Source organism: Crocodylus porosus, unplaced genomic scaffold, assembly GCF_001723895.1.
Source record: "Crocodylus porosus isolate Cpor-Errol unplaced genomic scaffold, CroPor_comp1, whole genome shotgun sequence".
Classification (NCBI taxonomy): domain Eukaryota; kingdom Metazoa; phylum Chordata; order Crocodylia; family Crocodylidae; genus Crocodylus; species Crocodylus porosus.
Window position 1 is genome coordinate 249,601,715 of NW_017728886.1, and position 23,079 is coordinate 249,624,793.

Below are 23,079 nucleotides of genomic sequence, written 5' to 3' on the forward strand. Positions count from 1 at the left end.
CTTTGCCTTGCTGCATAGGTGAAATCTACCACTTTAGATTTCTTAGAAGAAGAGCCAAGGACCTTCCCAGCAAAATAAAATGTATTTTGGCTCTCTGGGAAAAAATACAGACAAAAGATCTTTTATTCCTGCAACTTAATAAAATCTGGAAAAATCCCTTGTGGTTTTAATGTCTGACATCTCAATTTTGACAATTATTATGAAAGCCTTCTGCAGTCTCCATTTACAGACTAAAATAATACAGCTTTCCTTTCAAATCAGTCATGTTAAAATGTACTTGGCAAGCCCCTTTAACAGGCTAAATATCAAGCCAATTTAAGAATTGTGGTGAGTTTTGACCCACTTTCAAATGTTTACAATGTCTAGCAGATTTCTCTCATTATTCCCAAGCTATGTGATCTCACCTTTGCAAGACAGAAGCAGGCCATCATTCTTACTCGGTAGAAACACTGTTCTTGTTCTAATATATCAGTTAATGCAAGCCGTGATGCTGGAGTTGGGAATTTTTCCAATGCCAAAATGGCTTCTTCCTGTGCGACTACATCTCTCTCATATCGAAGCTGGTATTGCCACATGAAGTCAGCTTGTTCAAATTCTACTTTCCTAAGTACAGACATGTCAGGGTCTATTCTTATCCAGAGCAAAGGAGAATCAGCACTAAAGGAAACAGTGCAAAATATTTGTTATTTAAACATTAGAAGTCTACACAGAACTACATAAAACGTGATGTCCTGTTTTTTTTAATTAATTTTTTTAAAAATACAGTTTAGGTGACTATATCTTTTTGTTTATTTTTTCCCTAGGTGACCACATCTGAGATAGTTGTATAGCACAATCTTCTCCTTAACAGAAGGTAAAATTTTGATAAAATGACCAACACAGTTGCCAATTAAAGACTATTTTGGTAATGCTAATAATATCTAGCTTTTAAATAGTGATTTTCCATCATTAGTAGATCTAAGAGTATCTTACAAAGGAGAAATGCTATGCAATATGCTAGATATTGAGAAGGAAATATTGCGGGCAGACCTAACACTATCATGTGCTGAACATTACAGTACTTTGACAGAGGATTTAAAGGAGGTCTCATTCATTATCATGGTAATCAGTTCCTAATTTTAAATACTCCAACAGTGCCCAAAATGGGTAATTTAGACTGCATTATTTATATAGAAACACCACTGCACACTGCTGATGAGAGGCAAAGAGGGTCTACTGTCCCAAGATGTGTTGTGAAATCTACAAGATTAAGACAAAACAATGAACAGGCAGAGGAGAAAGAAGGTAACCAACAAGGACTAAGAGTGCACATTAATAAATATGTGCATAAGCTGATACATATAAACTGAAGACCAGCTAGAATTGAGATCAGGCTGGTTGCTATCAATGAATGGCTAAACCAAAAGGAGTAAGCTTGAGGGAGATTTAAACAACAAAAAAAGCTTACATGATATACAAAAACAAGGAGGTTTCCTCCTAAGCATATGGAGGAGACATGAAATAAAACTGGTGCACTTCTGTAAAAAAGGAGAGCAAAACATGGAGCAGAAGTAAATGAATTTCTTGATAGAGAAGGTAGAGAAGATAGCAAAGGTATGGAGAGATTCTGTGACTTGCCAAGGCCACACAGCAACTCACTAAGAAGAACCCAAGTTCTTTTTCAAGTCCCTAGGGCACTACTATAGCCGTCAGACCATAAGTGACCAGAATCACTTAGAGAGCTTATTGTGTTAATTTCTTCTAATGTACAGGATACTTGAACTATTTTTTAACATTATTTGTCTATTTGACTTCCAGAAATAAAATTGTTAAAATAAATTCTCAAATGAAAAATTCAGATGATCAGTCATATGTTAAACATAAATGATATAGAATCTCCATTTGTTTTAAGAGAAACAGGCAATTAGGCATTCCTTTCAGGAGCTGCAGACAATTGATTCTCTAAGACCAACAACAGGCCACCAGCTTTCCAGAGTCAGGAATGAGATGGATCATTCTAAGCACAAGTAGTATAACGAAGGAGCATATTACTTAAGAAGTTCTGAGAGTGACACCACCTCAACCTCAAAGAAACAACATTAGGCCTTCACTCTGGACAAGAATTCATGCCGTTTCCGTACAGCCGAACGGCTCTAAAATTAATATACAAAGAAACACAGTATACATTTATTATATACATCTAAATAGGAACAAACTGCAATAATAAACTGAAAAAAATATTACCAGAAATGTATTTAAAATGCACCTGGGGCATATATGAATATGAGAGTTCTGTGCATGTATAAAGACACTGTACCCCTTTATCTTCAAACCAACTTACTCCATTGCAGAAAGATCCATGTCCACCTCTTCTCCATTCATCAATGGAATCTTTTTTTTCTTATTTCTGTGTTATTAGAAAAAATAGGATATTACACAGGGTTAAAAAAATCTTCAGTAACTATGCTGATAGTAATATTTTAATGTTTATATATGTTTAAATATAACACAAGACAATTGTACACTAACCCATTAAAGATGCAATTAAATTGAAGGGTTTAAGTTTCCCTCTGCCTGTGGTACTGACTACAGCCTTTGGTGATGCTGGTCCCAGGAAATGGTATTAGAGAGATTTCTTTGCCTTAAAGTTCTTCTTGTGAACTTTGATTTTTTTTGCACTGTATTGGTGGGAAGGTACCATGGTGTTCAGATTCACATTGTTACTTTCTGAGCAACTCCAACAGTAATTATTCTTTGGGGAAGGCTGTCGGGATATTAAGGAATCACTCGAATCCCTTTCTCTTTTACTCTGGCTCAAATCAAGAACTGGCATGGGCCACAGTGTAGGACAGGTATGGAGCTGTGGACAGCGCCCCCTGGCATCAGGACAATGAATGGGCAGCCTCCCGTTTAATATATCATGGTAACATTCAACACAAGGCAGGTGAGTCAGGGCAGACTGCCCTAGGCAGGCGTGCAGGCCAACAAGAGATCTAGCCCCGGGAAAGCCTCCATCACACAGGTATAGATTGGTTTCCAATCACTTAGACTGGTAAAAGTGTAATAACTGTTTGTGGCCTAGAACTTACTGGAACAATTTCATCCTATGAGTCTAAAACATACATACATTTGCAGAGCTGGGCCTGAAGTGTGTGTTTTTTTGTTGTTTTCTTTTAAGAATTGTTTCTGGATACAGAATTTGATTTCTTGCATATTAGCTTAAGTAACATGGTCTTGACACTTATGAACAAGGACAATTATAAATTTTTTAATCCAACTGTCCTGATTTATTTGTTGTTTCCAATGTTCCTTTTTGGTGGTACTTCCCAGAGGCATTTCCTTGAGTTGTTTGTTAAAAATTAGATATTACTAAAGTCTCCTCCGTTACACACACAATTTTCCAATTAGATCATAACAAAATTTAAGAACTTTTGCAACTAGATTATCAAATTTACAAAAAAATGTATATTTCACATTTACCACACCATGCATTCACACACACACACACACACACACACACACACACTGTAAATATGTATTTCCCCATATCTATTTCTTACCTCCTGCTTTTGGAATGGCAGGGTATATCATGTTTGAGACTGTTTTCCTCTATCTGCAACGTGTGGTTGAAAGATCCATCTAGTTCTTGCACTGTTACTTTAAGAGGACCCTGAGGAAGGTGGAGACTCATTACACTATTCATTGCAGTGCAACAGGAATGAATAGTTTCTAATATAAAGCATAAACCTAATGTATATAAATGTCTGTGCAGAAATGCATGTATACAGTATATTATAAACAAAGTACAAAAGATGAGTCTTACCACATATTTCTGGGTCCCAGGAGACGTGTAGTCTTGCTTTATTTCCAATTCCAATACATTTCGTTTCCTATTAAATGCAAAACTGCCGTAAAATTTTACCACACTGCTCTGATCCCTAATGAAATGTATAGGAATTTTAGCACATCATATATAGTGATGATAAGCAAACATTAAGGTTTAAAGAAACACATTACACAAAACTAATGGTTACCTATCAAAAGATTCCTGTAACAAGAAATTCAGAGAAAAGTAGAGTCAAGACTATTTGGGATTTCTCTAGTTGTAATGTAGGTTATAAAACACAGTATGGCAAGGGAGTATCCTCAGGAATTTTTTTTTTTTTTTAAATAGTCCATTGTTTAAATGATTACATATTATGTAAGATTTTAAAATACAGAACTGTTTCCAGAATATTTAAGAGTGTGGAATTTAGTTAATATTCTCCATCAAAGCTATAAAAATTTGTATTATTCCACAAGTGACCTCACATCTCCTTGAGAAATAATGTCTCAGAGTGATAACTAATAGTAAGCATGTTTGTTCTGCTGTATGTTTCAGCTAAACAAATGTCAGATGGAAAGTGAAAAGGTTTCAGTTTATTTCTGATGAAACTGCACACAACATCTATTTTATAGTCTTTTTTCCCCACCTGGATCACTATGGGAGTGTTTGGAAGTTTGAAACTTACAGCAGGATCAAAATGAGTAATGATTTCCATCAGTGTTTTATTTTAGCAAGTTGACAGTTCTACCTAAACATTCCTATGATAGTTTAAGTTTTCATTTGTGGGACAAGTATTCACTATAAAAATCCAACCCTGAAATGCACTTATCTAGTCTAGAAATAATATAGGTAAAAAAATAGAGGGCAGGGAATAAAACATTTCATATCCTGAATCATAAATGGCAATTAAATTCTCTTTTAGTGACTTTTGACAGCTATATTGTTCCTGCTTTGTTAATTATGTTACTCACGGTATAAAAAACTGTTTGTATTTGTCAGAATATTAGTACTCAATTTATATTGATGTAATATTGTTTATTTTACCACAAGTAACACTTGTATACACCTCTCAGTTAAAAACCAGATTAGTTGACAGTACAATAGCAATAAATAAATAAAAATAGAAGAGGATCTAAGTAACTTGAAAATTTACAATATATCAAGACTGAGAAATATGTTGTATAAACATACCCATCAAATTTTTTGTATGGACCCTACTAAAGTATTTAATTTATTCATTCTAATTTTCAAATTGGTCTGCACAAGAATCCTAGTGTTCCCCTACTGAATTAAGAAAACTATTATGTTTTCGGTACTTTAAATCAGCATATCAACATACGGTACTACTGTCATAAAGTTTATATTTATAATACACCACCCCTACCAAACTATTAATTAGTAGCATGGTTTTAGCTACTTATCTGCTATTAAACATTACTTATTCTAGGTTGATTTACTGGAAATCACATTTGAAAATATACCAGACTATAGCATTTTCCATGTCAGACTTGAGCATATTTCTGAGGGGAAGTGCCCCTTGGACCTCTGTAATGTAGTTTGACCTTTAATTCCACTAGAGTTCTTGTGCTTCTTTCAAAGTAACTTCACTAATGATAAAAATGAAAAACACAGCAACCCCCTTCTAGTCTTGAAAAGGAACAATAACCTCAGATCAGAAAAAATATTGTAAGTCACTATAAAACGAATCTGAATCAGCAGTTTGGGGCTATTTTTAATTTAAAAGTTATCATTTTTTGACTCTGCTTAGAGCTTAATTATTTTACACCTTATTGCACATTTCTATAAAAGTGCCAATGAAAAGCTACATTTCTTATTCACTTCCCCAGCAGAATCCCAAACTAGAATAAAAAGGATACACCCATTGCTTTATTAAAGGCTGGATGTCTTTGCCAGAGACATTAGAGATGGATTTCAAAAACCCAGATGTGGAAACCAACATTTGACTCCACATGTGTGACTGGAACTTCTGAGACGATGCAGTGCTGGCCAGACTCAACAGCTTGTTGAAAACCTAAAAAAGATAAAAGTTAGCATAATTTGGAGCGAGAGAAGTTAATTTGCTATATTTTTAAGCCAATTTGTCTTCAGTAAATTCTAATATGAATTAGATTGTTCTATAACTCTCAGACACTGCCTTAATGCTCCTGTTAATGCCACAAAATGACTGAATAAAGAATGTACAAACATTGAAGACCAACTATTATTATTATTTTATTATACTACTTCAGATGCATCAAACATACTGTCCATGACAAGGACCAAGTGCAAGGGGCAGGGAGGAGCTGTTTGGCCTGTGCAGCTTTTTGTAGTTTGGGACTACCCACCTTTGGGATTTGGCATACAAGGCTCATTACTGCAGATGCCAGCCTCCTACAGTGGCACCATTAATCCCTGGAGCTACTTGAGCTGTTGTTTCAGTGCAGCTCTGGAACCCAGGAAACCAGAGAGTTAATGTCACTAGCCTCCCTACTCCCTCTGCAGCTGAAACGGAGGTTAGCTAGCTAGCTACCTACCTATCTGGCTACAAAGGTTGGTGACAAGTTAAAATAGCAGGGGGTGGGACACATGGCAGGATGGAGATGAGCTACAGCAGCGTTAACTCCCCGGGTTCTGGAACTACACTGAAACCATGGCATTAGTAGCCACAGAGACACAGGGATTAATGCCACTGCAACCGCCAATGGGTCACTGGCCCATGGAAAGCCCCAATTTCCAGATTCAGTCTGCAGGGCCAAAGGAACTGACACCCCTGTATTTGTATTATGTTTTAGGTCTCCATTCATGGGCAGGAAACACCATCTTATTGTACAGAAACAAAAATTATTTACTAAGTTTCCATGAGCGGAAGCAACGCACTAAAGACAATGGAATTACAAAGCTGCCAGTGCAGGGACACTTTAAAAAGCAAAGCTCTTATTACCAGTCATTTGAAAGAGTAATTATGAACCTGATTTGCACAATCCAGTTTACATGCGATCTAAACCTATATTATCTTGAAACTACCAAAACAAACACATATGGAACTCCATGATGATTTTTTTAAAAAATATCACATGCAGAACAAAACTGCACTTTAAGACAGGCAATAGATTTCATATAAGAATCACATTTAAACACTTACTTGTAGCATGAACTCCATGCTAATCCTGTTTTCTATCAGTCTCATAACAAGATGGGCTTTACACTGGAACATAGTGTAGTATTCCCAGGACAATGTGTGAGGGTGTTTTATAGAAAAATGTAGATGTGATGCAGGGCTGCAAAGTAAAATCAAAATAATATGAACTTCTTACATCAAGATCCTAACGATACCCATGCATTAATAATACAAACTGCAACATACAGAATATTCATATTGCTTCTGCTCTTTGAAACCAATGCATCATAAGCCTACCATGAAAAGTAGGTACAGGCATATGCATATTATATACAGCTCATGAATAAGGCATAACTACATTTTTAAGAGCAACATTACAGCCACAAAGAGCATCTAGTATTAATCTTAATGAGTACCCTGCAGAAAGGGGATCTGGCAGCTGAAAGCTAAGAACTACTTGAAATTTTGGCTTTTATGTCTCCCCCAATGACTTTATGAAGAATGTCTTCAAATCAAAAGCTTAGCTAATTCTATTCCAACTATGCAGCTGGTCCAATAAAAGACATCACCCTAAGAAATCCTTGCTTCTTTTCATTTAAAAGTGATTGTGAATACTGTATATTTAAAATAAAATATTTATTTAGAAAGCAAAAAATTGTTCCACCAACCAGATCAAACATTTCTGTTGCCTTACTTATAAGTTCAGAGATTTTTTTTTAAATAAAATGAAACAAAATATCTATTCCTAGATGGCAAGAGTCAACATATAGATTGTATTTTTAAATGTGCCATCTAAATAATGTTTCATTATTCTTGAACCAAATAATGCAGAGACTTGCATGCTAGATACTGTTGCATGTAGATTTATGTGACTTGAAGAGAAACCAGAGTATCAATTGTACTGAAATAGTGGAGATCAAGAGGCACCTTTTTTTTTGTTTTTTTTTTTGGTATACATTTGTTTTTAATTCAGAGAGGGAGTCAAATTTTTCAGTATATTTTTTTAGTTGGACATTTAATTAGTCATCCTACCACAGTGCTCATGCATTTGAACAAGAGAGAAGTTTTGATAAAAAAATACTGTGCTTAACCATGTTTATATTATATTGTTTTGCTATCTGTCCAATTAATGAAAGGCCATGAGATAACATCTACAAGAAGACAAAGTTCTCATAAGTAATTCTGAACTGACCAGTATCCGATAGGTTTTATATTTCAGTCATAATAAAGCTTATTTGTCACTTTGCCCTCAGAAGAAAATTTGTGAGAAATATTTTTCCATCAGAAAAAACTGATTTCACCAAACTGATTTTCTTCATTGAAACATGGTTTCAACAAGGCATTCATTGGAAAAGTGACTCAGATCAGGATAGAAACCAGAAAGAAAAAGGGACATCAAATCCCAGAACAGCCATTAGGCTAGTGGTCGGGCAATCCAAATCCAACAAAGCGAGGACATTGGGCATCTGAACATCCCACATCCCAGATAAGCACCTGTCCTATTTCACAGATTTCATAGACATTAGGGCTGGAAGGGACCTTGCAAGATCATCGGGTCCATCCCCCTCCCAAAAGGGCAGGCAGTCAGCAGGGGTCAAATGATCCCAGCAAGATAGGCATTCAAGTATTTCTTAAAGGAATCCAGAGTAGGCACCACCTTTGCAGAGAGTTTATTCCAGGCCCTGGGGACTTGGACAGTAAAGCAGGTTTTTCCTTATGTCCAGCCTAAAATGATCTTCCGAGAGTTTGTGACCATTGGACCTCGTCTGTTCACCAGGGCACCCCATGGGAAGACTTTTTCCCAGTTCACACCCCTTATATACTTACAGGCTACCACCAAATCACCCATGAGCCTACATCTTTCCAGGCTGAAGAGTCCCATGTGTCTTAGACTCTCCTCATAAGGCCTGCTCTCTTTTCCGGTAATCATTAGCATAGCTCTTCTCCAGACTCTCTTGAGCTTCTCCACATACCTTCTGAATTGCGGAGCCCAGAACTGGTCACAGTATCCTAGCTGTGGTCTCACAAAGGCCAAATAAAGTGGAAGGATGACTTCCAATACATCTCAAACAAGACCCAGGAAGATGTAGGCCAGAGTTTTGTTTGCATTGCTGGCTGCGGCGTCACACCGGTGGCTCATATTCATCCTCTGGTCAATCATGACCCCCAAGTTTCTTTCAGACATGGTGCTAGCTTGCCTATGTGTGGTGTGGGTTCTCTCCCCAAGGTGCAGCACCTTGCATTTCTCAGCATTGAATGCCATCAAGTTTTCATCCACCCACCTTGTAAGCCTGTTGAGGTTGGCCTGGATTGCCAGTCTATCCTCTAGGGTGACTGCACTTCCCCATAGTTTGGTGTCATCGGCAAATTTAGCCAGTCTGCTTATAAAGCCTGAGTCTGGATCATTTCTAAACACATTGAAGAGCAGAGGTCTGAGAATGGAGCCCTGGTGGACACCACTGGTTACAGTGCACCACGTTGATTTAGTTCCATCAACCATCACTCTCTGGGTCCGTCCATGGAGCCAGTCCCCCAACCATCGAACCATGAAATTGTCTAGGCCGCAATTCTCCAATATTTCCATGAGGTTATCATGGGACACCAGGTCAAAGGCTTTCTCAAAGTCCAAAAACATGATAACCACTCCTCTTCTTCTTTGTCTACGTGATACCTTACTTGGTCATAGAAGGAAATCAGGTTAGTCTGACAAGATATACTGGCCATAAAGCGGTATTGGCTACCTCTCAGAATATTACCTTCTGTTAGGATATTGGTAATGGTTTCCTTGATGATTTCCCCCCCCCCACACACAAGATCTTCCCAGGGATTGAGGTCAAGCTAACTGGCCTGTAGTTCCCTGGATCTTCCATTCTCCCTTTCTTGAAGATAAGCATCACATCGGCCCTCTTCCAATCATCAGGCACCTCGTCCAAGTGCCACAAGTTCTCAAATATCCTCACTATAGGCTGTGCTGTAATGTCAGCTAGTTCCTTTAGCACTCTTGGGAGCATTTCATCTGGGCTTGCTGATTTGTGGATGTCTCATGGTGTTCTGTCACAAGATCAATGGTAATGATGGGAACAGGTATGCCCTTACCTTGGTGATCCTGCCTCTTGTCAGGCAGGGTGATCCCACTGGGCTGATAGAAAACTAGCACCGAGTAGTTGTTCAGGAGACTGGGTTTTTCCTGAGTGTCGGTTATCAGCTGCCCCACTGGGTTTAATAAGGGTCCAATGTTACCCTTGTTCTTTTTCCAACTTTCCACATATTTGAAGGACTTTTTATTGTCTTTGATTTGAATAGCCAGTTTGAGCTTGGTTTTGGCCTTAGCTTTCCTGCTTTCCTAGTTTACTCTCTACAGGTATGGACTCCTCCTTAGTGGTCTTTCCAGTTTTCCATGCTTTATAAGCTTTTTATTTTTTTTTGGTGCAGGAGTTCCTTGAGTTCCCTATTGAGCCACGGGGGGTCGTCCAGCCCTTTTGCTACTTTTTCCTGCAGGTTGGAATGGACTTCCCTTGCACTTCAAGGATTGCATTGTTGAGGAGCAACCATTCATCATGGACATTCCTCCCTGCCAGATTGTGGTTTCTTAGGTCCTGAACAACTAGCCTCCTAAGCTTGTGAAAGTCGGCCTTCCTAAAGTCAAGGACTTCTGTACTGCTGACTGACTTGCCTGCTTCGCAGTGAATGGAGAAAGTGATCGACTCATGGTCACCATCTCCCAGCTTCCCTTCAATTCTCAGGTTGCTGACTAGATCAACCCCTTTGGCTAGTACCAGGTACAGCAGTGCCTTTCCCCTTGTTGGTCCATAGACTTCTTGAGACAAATAAAGCTTGTCAATGCCTGTGAGGAACCACTGCGACTGATTGGATTTGGCACAGTCCTCTTCCCATGAGAAGTCAGGGTAGTTAATGTTACCCATGACAACCATGCACTGAGAGCATGCAGCCTCAGCCAGTTCCCTGGCAAACCTGTGATCACATTCTTGCTCTTGATTAGGAGGTCTGCAGTAGACTCTTACAGTTCTATCCCCTTCACCACATTCCCCCCTTATTCCTACCCAGAGGGTCTCAAGTCGCTCTCCTTGTTTGCCAATCTCTGCCTGTAGGGAAATGTATTGCTCTTTCACATAGAGAGCTACACTCCTACCCTTTCTTGTAACACAACTTCTCCTGTGGTCCAGTCATAGGTGGAATCCCACCAGGTCTCTGTTATCCCTATGAGATCATAATCTCCTGTTTGTTGCCCAGGCTCCTGGCATTTGCATAAAGGCAAGTGAGCTTGCCATCAGAGACCCTAGGTTTCTCTGCACTTCTGGAAGAACCCTGTCCCTGGGGTGCGGTAGGAGTTTGTTTCCTTGTACAGCCTGACCTAATGGTTTGGTGGCTGATGCTTGGTGGGCTTGTACCAGCGATTATCTGCCCATCCCCCGCAAAAGTATATTAGTGCCAGTATATTAGTTATACTGGCATGGGTTGCCACCCCCACCCTCTCTACTTTTAGGAGGGAGGAAATCAAAATGTCTCATTTAATTCAAGATCAAAAACAAAGGCTGAAAATTTGATATTTTTCAGGGAATATTATTCTTGCTCTCTAGATAGCCTAAATGGGTAGGCAGACCTTATACCAAATGTTAAATGGGCTTTATCTGGATGAGCTTTAAATCAACATTTCCCTATCAAGATTTCAAAGCACAAGCTATCTGACCTATAGCCCAGGTCCAAATTATAAAATTTCCTGTAACAATGTGGTATCCAAGAAAAATAAGAGCATTTGCCTGCTTTTTGATTAGCTGAAAGGAAAGTAGAGATGATTCATTTATAAATCTTAATGTATTAAGATTTTGCTGATGGTTTGTTGTTAAGTATCTGGTATTTTTGTGCTAAGAATTTTCCCATTACTTTCAATGGATGTTTTCTACTTAATTTTCCATGAATGGTGAAACAGTATCTGAAAGACATCTTACCCAGCTGAAACCATATCAGCGCTCTCAAAATGGGTCTTCTGTGCTTAGACTGGAAGGAAAGGGGTGTCACATATCACCAGTCTCTGTGATATGGGCACTGCTACATTTAAGTTGCATTACACCAATAAAGACCTTATGTCCGATTTGTCCAAAGAGTGAAGGGAAGAACTGCAGACATGAACTGGATTCATAAACTGTAAGAAGCAAGAGCAAAGGCCAAGAAATCTTGCCTTTCTGTTTAACAACCATGTGATGGGGAATTATTTTACAGAATCTCTGAGACTGATCAGGCTGGGGGGAGAAAGTCAAGAGCCAGCCAGTTTTTCCCCACCACTCCTTCCCTGCAACATAAAAAAAAGGCTTCTAAATCAGGGGCACTTTGTTGGTTGATCACCACACTCTGAGTTCCAGATCTTTTTCTGAAGCTCAGTTGTAAGAGCTGAGGAGTTTGTTATCTTCTCCTCAGCATTTTTCCATTACTTACGTTGTCAGAGTCTTATTACTCAAGAGATGACAGCCTTTTATTCTGTTTATTTTGAGGTGTGAACATATGGCTGTGCGCCTGCACATGTATTAGAGAAGCCTTAAAATATATATTGTTAATGCAGCAAAGAAATGCTTCAAAGATTTAAGCAGTACTTAATACTGCCTCAAAGACACTCAAAGTCTGTTTCATTGAGTGAAAGTCTTGAGATATTTGAGCCTGTCATCTGTTATTTCTGGTAGTTAACAGCTGTTGAACTTCTGCTTATAGTGTTCTGTTAAAACTTGTATTAAAATAACTCTAGAGAAGAAAGGATTAATGACAAAATTAACAGAAATCTAAGGCAGAAACTAGAATCAGTTGTGATTCAGACATTTATACAACAACTTAGTCTTGCTATTAGACTTGCAAACAACTTGAAATGAGAGATACAATTTGATCTTGAAAAAAATATTTACATGAGATGTATTATCTTTATAGAATTTATAGCGACTGACTGGGATGGGTACTAATTTGATGGTTTAACTACAATCTAATAGTGAGACAAACTAGTCAAGATTTACTTTTGACTTAATATTTATACCTTTGCTTTCTTAAATTTTAATTTAGTGCAAGTGTTTCTATAATATTTATAAAATTGGTAACAAAGTTGCATTTACTTAAATTTGTTATCTCTAATTATATATACAAAAGTAACTAGTCAAATTATTTTCCCCTAACAAATCTACCATGCTCTCCATCCACTAATTTAGAGTTTATCAACTGGGGGTATGCATACCCCTGGGGTGCTTAGAAAGGTCATAGGGTGTAAGTGCAGGTAGGCAGGGACAGAGCGTGCCCCAGGGTGTGGCAGCATCTCCCCCACCACATTCCCACACTTTATCTCTTACCCACAGGAGGGCAAGGGGTGCACTGGGCACCGCCAGCCCCACACAGCACATTGCAGTGCCTCCTTGCCCCCAACCCCAGCATGCTCTCCAGACTGGCTGTGGGCTGCCACCCTCAGCCAATGCTGAGGAGGTGCCGCGGCCACCCCCTTCCTGCACAGACAAGAGGGTCTCAATGGCAGGGAGGGGTAACTGTGTTTCTGTGCCTGCTCCCAGAAGCAGGGCCGGGGAGGGGAGCAAGGGCAGTGACACCCCTCTGCAGGTCACACAGGCATTGCCTGGCCTGTTGGGGCGAGGGGGGCGTTCAATTGGCCTGTGCAAAATTTTTCTGGCTGTTTCGATTCAACGCTGTTTCGACTCATTCTGAGCTTGAAACAGCGAAACTGAATCAAAATGAAGGGCTTCAGAACAGCCTCGAAAGAAAACAAGGCTAGTCGAAACATTTTGAGGAGTTTCAAAACATTCCAAGTTGCAAAGACAGAAGCGAGGTGGTGGGTGACAGTGGAGAATCAGGGCTGCGCTCCTAGCTGCAGCACGGAGCACAGCCTTGGCTCTCCCCACCTCCCACCATGGGACTGCAGGAAGCCAGTCACAGCGCGGGAGAAGGGAACTGAGCCTGGGCTCAGTTCCCCTCCCAAGCACAGCGATCAGGCTGGGGAAAGGAACTGAGCCCCATCGCTCAGCTCCCCTCCTCACCCCTACTATCACGTTGGGGATGTCCTGGGCTGACTTCCCCCACACCCAGCCCAATCTAGCTCGGGAGGGGATGGGAAGTCAGCCCAGCTGGTCTGCCTTCCCAACTCCAGTGCAATGTTCGGGCTGAGGAAATGAACTCAGCCCAGCTGAGCCAAGTTAGTTTCCCCAGCACAGTGGTCAGGCAAAACTCCAAAACAGTCTCACTGTTTTGATGAAGTGAAATGGAACAGCTGTTCTGACTCTAAATTAATTTTGAAATAAAATACTGTTCCGTCCAAACCTCGACTCTCAAGTCAAAATGGAACAGTGCCATTTCGCACAGCCCTAGTGTTCATCATGGCCATTGCTACCATGCACTTATTTACCATGGCTGGCTGCACATGTGGCTCCACAAGCTGCTGATGGGCAGCACGTGATTGGCCAGGCGCAAGACTCGTCAGCAACCCACAAAGCTGCCATGCAATTGGCTGTGGGAAAATGGGGCGCAGCCCCCCCTTGGCTCTCCTGCTATGCATGCAATGGTGGGAGCCCCCCCCATGCCTCTGGCTCGGGCCCCACTCACCCCTGCCTCATGCCCTCCTGCACTCTGGAGGTCTCAATTTGGCACCCCCAGCCCCTTCCCCTCCAACACTTACCTGCTGGGGGGAGGTGTGTGTGTGCGCGCGCACACATGTATCCATCCCCTGGCTGCCCAGCAGCAGCAAGCACATGGCATCACACAGCTCTTGGGGCAGGGGCAACAGGGTGCAGAGTCCAGCCTGCAGCAGCAGCTGCCTCTGCCTCATACAGAGATCTGGGGGGCACATGCCCCCTAGGATTCCACTGGGTTGCACGCAGAGGTGGGAGTTGCCCCCTCCCCCCCACACCCCTGGACAAGCCAGTCTTGTGGAGGCCTCGATCTGCCCCGCCACCTCTTAAAAATAAGGGGGTACATGAGCTGAAAAACTGTGAGGTAGAAGGGGTACACTTGTTAAAAAAAGGTTGAAACCCCTGCATTAATTGGTAGCTGTAAGCCTGTTATCTCAAATTTTTTCTTTTCAATTGTCTCAAGAAACTACATGAATGAATAAGCTTGTATTTTATGCTGTATAGTGTAAGCAAGTACTATATGGATGGCAACCTTCACCAAAGACTGTTTAAGAGACCAAAATTTGTAGGATGTGAGAGAATAAGGCATGAACAAAACCACCTGGTACACTGTTTCCTTTAGAAATTTACACATACATGGCAGTTTCTTTTTCCCCCCTTAAGATATAGAAAATCCTGGGAATTTGTGGCTAGCTGGGCTTTTGTTTCACTGACTGATTAGAAGAATTTGTGAAAAGCACTTTTTTGGAAAACAAATCTGTGCCTCTGAAAAGTAATGACTGAAGACAAACCTGTATCTTGGCCAAATTTTAAGTGGTTGTAAAAGATGAGATCCATGCTAAACCTGAGCTTTCTGAATACTATTATTAACAAGTACTAGCTCAACAAGTGTTACCTGTTCAATATTTGCAGCCATGAACATGACAGAATTACTTTTTCTCAAAGGGAACTCAAACATGAACATCTAATTAGCCATTTCCAAACTCCCACATGCACAATTTTCATATAATGACTTCATTCAACAGTCAAAGAGAAAAACTCTTCTGCCTGCTTTTTCTGATTTAATATAGGTTTTCTCCAAAAATCGTATCACATATGATTTAATTTTACATAAACAGAGTTTTATTCAACACTTTTAATTTAGCTATTAATTAATTTAATTTTACTATTAGAGAATAAATTTCCTATTTATGCTTTGGTATATAAAATCTGGTTGGCTTTTTGAAGTAAAGTATAAGAGATCTTCAATACTGATTTAATTTATTCATAAGGTGAAAAACACCCAGCACTTTTATGAAGACCATTATCTTATATAGTAACATTTTAACAAAAATTGTATTTGAATCTGGAGGCATCCACTTAAGTTACAAGATCAAAGAAAGGTGTTAACTGGGTCTGCAGTTATGCAAAGACACTTGTTAAGAAGCTTCCTCACAATAAAAATAGAAATAAAACTCAACCAAAATTACAATAAGCATTCTTCCAGCCACTTTCAAAAGGCTGCAAGACATGCAAAACTTTGTGGACACAGTCTTCATTATAAAAATATACTGTTGCCAACAAATATGAAGCACTTCCATAGTTAGCAACTGAAAAGATAATCTATATTCAAGGAAACACTGCAACAGATGTGAAAATAAGCAACCTAACTATAAACACACAGACAGACACACATTCTTATACAGGATTATTAACCAGTCTGTGGAGCACAGGACTGCAGTAGGGACAGCAGAGGAGAATAGGAATGGAAGAACCCAGAAAAAGTTCTGACTTTTTAGGTACTTGGAATCCATAAAATGTTAGGGTAATATTCTCAGATCATAAATTCATACTAATTTCACTGAAACCAATGATATTATATCATAATAAATGAATATGCCTTCTATTTAGCTCACTCTTTTAAAAAGCTTGCTGCATTTTTCTCAGCTTCTTCCAACACAACATTCATTTGAATTCAGTTTCTCAGTACAGGAGAACATGTTAGTGAAACAATACTAACTGCCAATTAAAAAAAAAAAAAACAAAAAAACACAACCTAGACCAAAACCTTATTCAACACACCCTAATTTTTAGTTTAAGACAAACAAGGCCAGGGGACCTAAAATTAGACCAACGAACTATGCCTTGTTTTTCAGAGTTGTGGGCAGCAAAGCCATCAAACTACTTTGCTTGCTTTACTACTCTAAAAAGAAAGCAGGACAGTGAATTAAATCAAAATTCAACTTTAGTAGACAGGCAAAATTGAGTAATGGCCTGGCAGGCATATTCAAACTGAATCTGTCAACAGCCAGACAGCCCTGTGTTTGCTGCTGAGGGTTTACCTGGCTGATAAACTAACTTTTATATTCCAGTTCTCATTCTGGAAAGCTGTTTTTTTTTTTTAAGACACTCTTCAACTTTTAAGCAAGTATGTGTATAATTGGCTCAATTCTGAAGCTTTCAATTTTAAAACAAAAATAAAATTTAGGTGCATATATACCTAAAAAGTAGTGTGTCAGATAATTCAATCCATTTATTGGCTTGTCATTAATACTAGGTTTGTTTTTAATTTACATTTTCTAAATACGGACAAAGTTTTATCATTAGAAGTTGTAAGGTAAAAAGCAAAATCAGAAAAAGGGCAAAGTAAAAGGCAAACAGCCATCAAATTCACAATTTATGCCCTTTAGAAACCTAAAAACTGACTTATCATCATTGTAAAAATAATTTTTAGATCCCTTTCCTCTCCTCTCCTGTTTTAGTGCTGAAAACAGATTTTCATACTGGGATTAAAGACATTCATTAAATATAATTCCCTTCACATTTTAAAAACTTGAGAAATAACAACATAATCATGATAAAATATACTAGGACATACTTTATGAGGCCATTAATAAATGTCTTGAGCAGCTCAAGGCTTTGGCCTCTGGCCTTGTGCCTCACAAAACACCCAAAGAATATGTATTAATGGCCTCATAAAAAACACACCCTGTAATGACTTATGGCTTAAACAAACATACTTGTCTTTTTCTTTTCCTCCTCCAAATATTGGATGCAGTAAAACTCCACCAGTCTTCAGTTCATATGCCACTATTTGATCTAGTTCCTAATAAATGCAATATATAAAATGTAAAATGATTATTAAGTAAGTAGAAGGTACTAAGTACAAAAACAGTGGAAAGCACAATAACAACCACCTCTTGACATTTGAGATCAGATAAATGAAAATGAAATGATTTGATATTATTTTACTATTTCCCTAAAAGAATTGCAAGGCTTTATTTAGCTGGTGGCATTTACAAAATTAAACCAAAGAACAGACATCATTTGTCATAACAAACAAAATAAGAGAACTGAGCAGAGCTAAAGCTTAGTATTTAATTGATAGCATAACACAAGGATGATGTTATACGCTTAGTCATGGCATAAATGTCTCTGGATCACCTGAACTATACAAGCACAGGAATTCACCAATATGTGGGAATTAAGAAAATTTAGTTGCCAAAACAGATTATTCCTAGTCTGTCAACACCAGCTATGATTATTACTCTTCCATGAAGAATACAAATATAGCGCTAAATCAGGCCATAGAGTCCTGTACCCTGTCTCCAAAACACGTTCAGATGTCCTTTACTTGAGAGGAAGGTACAAGAAAGTTGTAGTAAGAAGGTATGGAATTACCTGCTCTCAAGGAAAAACTTTTTCTAATGTCTATTGATTACAGGTTACCTTATGCTCAGAAGCTTGATTTTGTACTACCCTGTCAAAAACTACTGGATGCAGTTGTATGTTATTACTGTGCATTTATACTGTCTTTTACAGCTTCTGAGCTTTTCTCAAGCATGGATATTTAACGTGAAACAGAAGTACTGGAAAGGAACTATGAGAGAGTCGCATATAATAAAAGGAGTTACATAAGAAGCAATTCCTTCTGCATGACACCCCAAATTTAACTACTGTGGTCCGACTTCACCAGGAGTTCTGATATGGACAAGATCCCAGGAACATGCAGAACTTACTGTAGAATGAGACCTAATGTTTCTGTCTGTGAAGATAACACTAAGGAACCTGAAGAAATATGGCAAGAGTTTTTGCCCATAATGAATTTTAAATATATTACCTGCCCAAATTCATGAAGACAATCAAAATGGGGGAAACTGAACATACAGCAGAAGAAATTAAAATGACTGTGCAAAGCGTGCAGATACAACTTTCTAGTGTTCTTTCATCATAGTAATTTAAATATTTCACTTGTAATAGGGTAAAGAAATTTCAAGTAGAAATATGATTAAGAAAGTCTGTTTAAATGATATGCATTTGCAACCTACATTTATTTTAATTATGTCCTCTTGAGATTAAAATGGCCAAGTAATTTAAAAGCAATCGCCTTTGTTTTATTACCTGCTTAATCCAGTGGCGATATTCATTAACACCAAAGGTTTTTTTCATCCAAAGACCATAAATATATCCAGAGATTCCCTTTAAGACCCACTCATCTGACCTGCGATTAGGAAAAAAAAAAAGTGAATAATACACTTTTGGACTGTATTTTGTAAGGTATTTTGAAATACCAAAAAAGATAAGGTTTTGCTTAATCTTGTACTGGTGCACACATGTGAGATTATATAAAACTTTTCTGAATTAGCAGGAGCCTGATGAGCTGTGAATTGATTTATGCAATATGGCACCAGGACAGGACTCATGAAATTAGAGGAGCCAGTGAAAACTGTCAACTTCTTTTAACCGCGAGAGTGTATATTAAATCTTAAAAAAAAATACTTATTTCACCTGAAACGGTAAGACAGATGTGCCAGATGTTAAAACTGCTGCTAAATCCATGCAGCTGAATTATGGAAGAATCAATGTAATACAATGGGCAACATTCAGACAATGTAATACACCAAAAATTACAAAATTATCTCATATAGTTATTTACAGAAGTGGCACGACACTATAAAGTATTGAACGGGCTTCCCTGCGATACCAAAAGTAGAAACAGTGTGGCAATGTTACGCATAAAAATAAACTAACTACCTAAAGACTTGACCTTCATTATTTATTTATTTATTTTTTTTACCTACACTTGTTTCTCTCTCACCCATCTGAGGTTTAGGTGAAGAATGGGACTGAAAGACCTTCTTTAAGAAGTTTCTTCTGATGAAGTATATGAAAGTGGAAATAAAGCTGCCTGGTAAATAACTAGATGCTCAAGAACGGGAGTTCCACTGAAGGCATAGAGATATGAGTGAGAAGGCAAAGAAATAGCTCTTTTGAGGGAGACTAAGACCTCATCATCCCAGAGATGTGCCACAGTTAGAGCCATCAATGACTGTTTGCAAGCAAAACTAAGATACAGAAATGCAATTCACTGATTAAAACATCTTCTGATAGCCTGACTTGGACTAGACAGCCATAGATAGCCAAAATCCATGATGCAAACAAAGCTTGAGATAGGCACTGGGCACGATGTTGGGGGTAGAACTATGAAACACTATATTTTAAAATGGATGGAGTTATTGTGGCTCAGCTAATACAGGTTTCTCCCCTCCCAATCTAGACTTCTCTCCTACTCATGTCTGATCCATCCTCCTAACCATCAGCAGGTTCCACGTTCCAGTGAGCAATTCTGCTGTCCTGCAAGTACCCTTTCACATTCCAGTCGGGATGCTTCCTCCTCCACACTGCCTAGCTGTCAAGCAGGGGAGACTGTCTTTTTAATCTTAGTTGTGGTATTACACCCCCCCAAATCTGGTGACAACTGGTTGTGCTCAGCCCCTTAAACTCTGAACTAGAGCTGAGATAGGATCGCTTCTCGGCCTCTTGTGGGGCCAGATCAAGCGTTTTATCTACCAACTCTAACAAATGTAATTAAAACACACAAAAAGCACATTCTTGCCCCAAAGGCAATCAACTAATCCCTCAGACAAATTTCAAGTCCTTGCTCTCAGTGTGGCAACACCAGGCAACAAAAGGATTATAAAAGGTTTTTGACAAAGGGGGAAAAAAAAATGTATTTCTCCCCTAATTTTACATTCAAAGTGGCAGTCATTTCTGTGAAAGCTTTCCCAAAAATTCAGCCTAATATAGGCATGAACAATTCTACCCTGATTGTTGAATGTTTGGACAAAGTTATAAAGAAGCTGAAAAAAAGACCTATTAACAGAAAGCATAGGGTGTACATGTGCCACTATTAGGTCTGCTAGTACTGGGTAATTATTTTACTTGTGCATTTCCAAGTGCCCGAAGCTGCATTAACTAGCTATCACTGGTGGTACTTTGCCTTCTGAACCTCTTGTTCCCAAGCCAGAACTCATAGTCCCTGAGCAGCCTGCATCTCAAAAGGTAAGTAGGACCTTTCAGACTTTATTTACCATAATCCTTTTTTATGGTACTGTCCAATCAGGATCTGGTGTTCATTTTCGAGTTCTTAACATTTACCTCCTTGATTAATTTTTTTGTTTATTTGATCATGTAGCATAGGCTAGATCATATTACTTTGTAATAATTATATCGCTATTTCTATTTCAGAAAGAAACCAAACAACATCACTTGAATTTCATTATGCTGACCTCAGCATCAGAGTGACTTGCATTATTTCTTCTAAGGATACTGTTTCACTTGCCCTTAGAGTAAAATACAACAAGCAACTTATACTTCTGAAGTTTGGTCCAGTTACTGTTACCATTTTGTATATATTATTGTTTAAGATACTCACCAGGACATTCTGGATATGAAGCAGCCAAAAAACTGCTGGGCCAGAGCCTGAGCTAAGCATCTCCTGGTTAGCGGAGTCTCATCTATAATCATTGCACTGTGTAAAAGGTTTGTGCTGGGCCCCAAAAGACAGAGAGAGAGAGAAAGGAATGGTATAAAGATAATGGCCAAGAAAAGAGGCCTATTTTTGAACAATCAAAACAAATGAAACAGAATTGATACTATAATATGGGAATTTGTAAATTCTCCACTCATATGTATATACGTTTTTAATGAGCTACTCACATACCTGCAATGTTTAGTTAATACATGCAGAGTACATTGTCAAACTGATGCAGTTTAACATTTTCTTAACTATTGTGCGTGACAACATTTCTAGTTACAGAAAGTAAAATTTAACCTGGCAGTACTTTTTTAAATCTACTGTCCTTACTTTAAAAAAAAAAAAAGAGACAAGGAACTTTTATAAATCAATAATATGAATAAATGCCAAAATATCCAAACCTGGGTGCTTCAAGTCAGGCTAAGACATACCTATTTTAAGCTATACATTTAGGTTCCAAACTTAAGGAAACAACCTTTGAAGTTTTACTCTAATAACCAAAAAACCTGAGGAACTGTGGAGCTGCTCTCACAGCACAACTCTTAACACATGTAGTTTTTAACACTAACCTAAAAATACTCATGGAGGCATAAGCAGCTACTTCAACATATGCTTCATCTATGAAAACAGTCTTGAAACAGGAGTAAGGATACCGGCATGTAAGGATCTCCTCATAGAATTCAAAAACTTCATGAAGGTATGATGTAGTGTGTTTGAGCAACGGGAGAAGTTGTGGTAAACAAAAGTGAGTTACCTAGAAACAAGAGAGATGAATTTGTAACCAGATTTTTTTTTTACCAAAATATACCAATTCAGAAGCAAAATGTTTTAAGGGTAAAAAAACCAAGAAAAATGTTGCCAAAGAAATTTAACATAAACAAATGCTTTTCAAACTGTGGCAAAAAGGTATCTAGGAGGAAAAGAAAACCCTGTTGCAAATCCTAAGTGTGAGAGGAGAAAAGAATGCATACAGAAGTATTAAATCAAAGTGCAGAGGTATGCAGTACTATCATTTCAAAGGCTGGCCCGCTCAAACAGGTAAACTTTGTACTGAATACTGAAGGTCATTTACACTAGCTATTTTGGACCGGGAAGAGATGAAGAAGTATTCCAAAAGATTTATACCTACTATTATTTAAAGGTATTAAAAATGTATTCTATTTTTCAAAATCAGGTGCCTTGAACACTACCTGTTACCTTTTAGGGCGGTGAAAGGCAAAACGATTAATCATGTAACTGATAAAGACAGTGAAAGCCAGTTACCTTATGAGTTACTGTTTAGTCTATAGGAGAGGACATAGTTGGGCAAGGAAGGGGGAAAGGGAAGCCATGCATTGCCCAGGCAGGAATGGGAAGGGGGTAAAGGGGGATTAATATCTATAGCCTGAGGTTAAAGAAGAAAACAGCAAGCAGCCTAATGACTCAATTAAGCAATTAGCTGCTCCCTCCCAGTGCAGGGCTTCTCCCTCTCCCTCCCCCAAAAAGCCCTGGAAGCAGGTCCCAGCAGCAGCTGTGTCCCAGCTGCAGTATTATCCATTAACCAATATAATTAGAGAAGGTTAAACAGATAATTATGTAATGATATTTATATTCCTCCTACCTTTCTTTACTCAACAGTAATTTTTGCTTTCTTTTTGACATTTACAGATAGCTGCAAGTCCATCAAATGTTGCTATTGTTAGTTTAGCTTCAACCACATCATCATCCCAGGCAATCATCTTTTATGTTACCATTGGAT

General features: G+C 38.6%; 1 protein-coding gene across 2 annotated transcripts in view; it reads right to left on the minus strand.

Moving 5' to 3' along the window:
- Window positions 1-23,079, minus strand: part of TAF2 (TATA-box binding protein associated factor 2) — a 104,290-nt gene that overhangs the window by 44,216 nt on the left and 36,995 nt on the right. For both annotated transcript variants that reach the window (XM_019552290.1, XM_019552296.1), the window contains 10 exons: window positions 21,911-22,095; window positions 21,240-21,353; window positions 18,926-19,025; window positions 17,545-17,630; window positions 6,948-7,083; window positions 5,683-5,837; window positions 3,803-3,917; window positions 3,540-3,649; window positions 2,321-2,386; window positions 405-657 (listed from right to left, as the gene is read on the minus strand). In XM_019552290.1, the coding sequence (XP_019407835.1) occupies window positions 405-657; window positions 2,321-2,386; window positions 3,540-3,649; window positions 3,803-3,917; window positions 5,683-5,837; window positions 6,948-7,083; window positions 17,545-17,630; window positions 18,926-19,025; window positions 21,240-21,353; window positions 21,911-22,095 (1,320 nt within the window). The remainder of the gene's footprint in view (window positions 1-404; window positions 658-2,320; window positions 2,387-3,539; window positions 3,650-3,802; window positions 3,918-5,682; window positions 5,838-6,947; window positions 7,084-17,544; window positions 17,631-18,925; window positions 19,026-21,239; window positions 21,354-21,910; window positions 22,096-23,079) is intronic.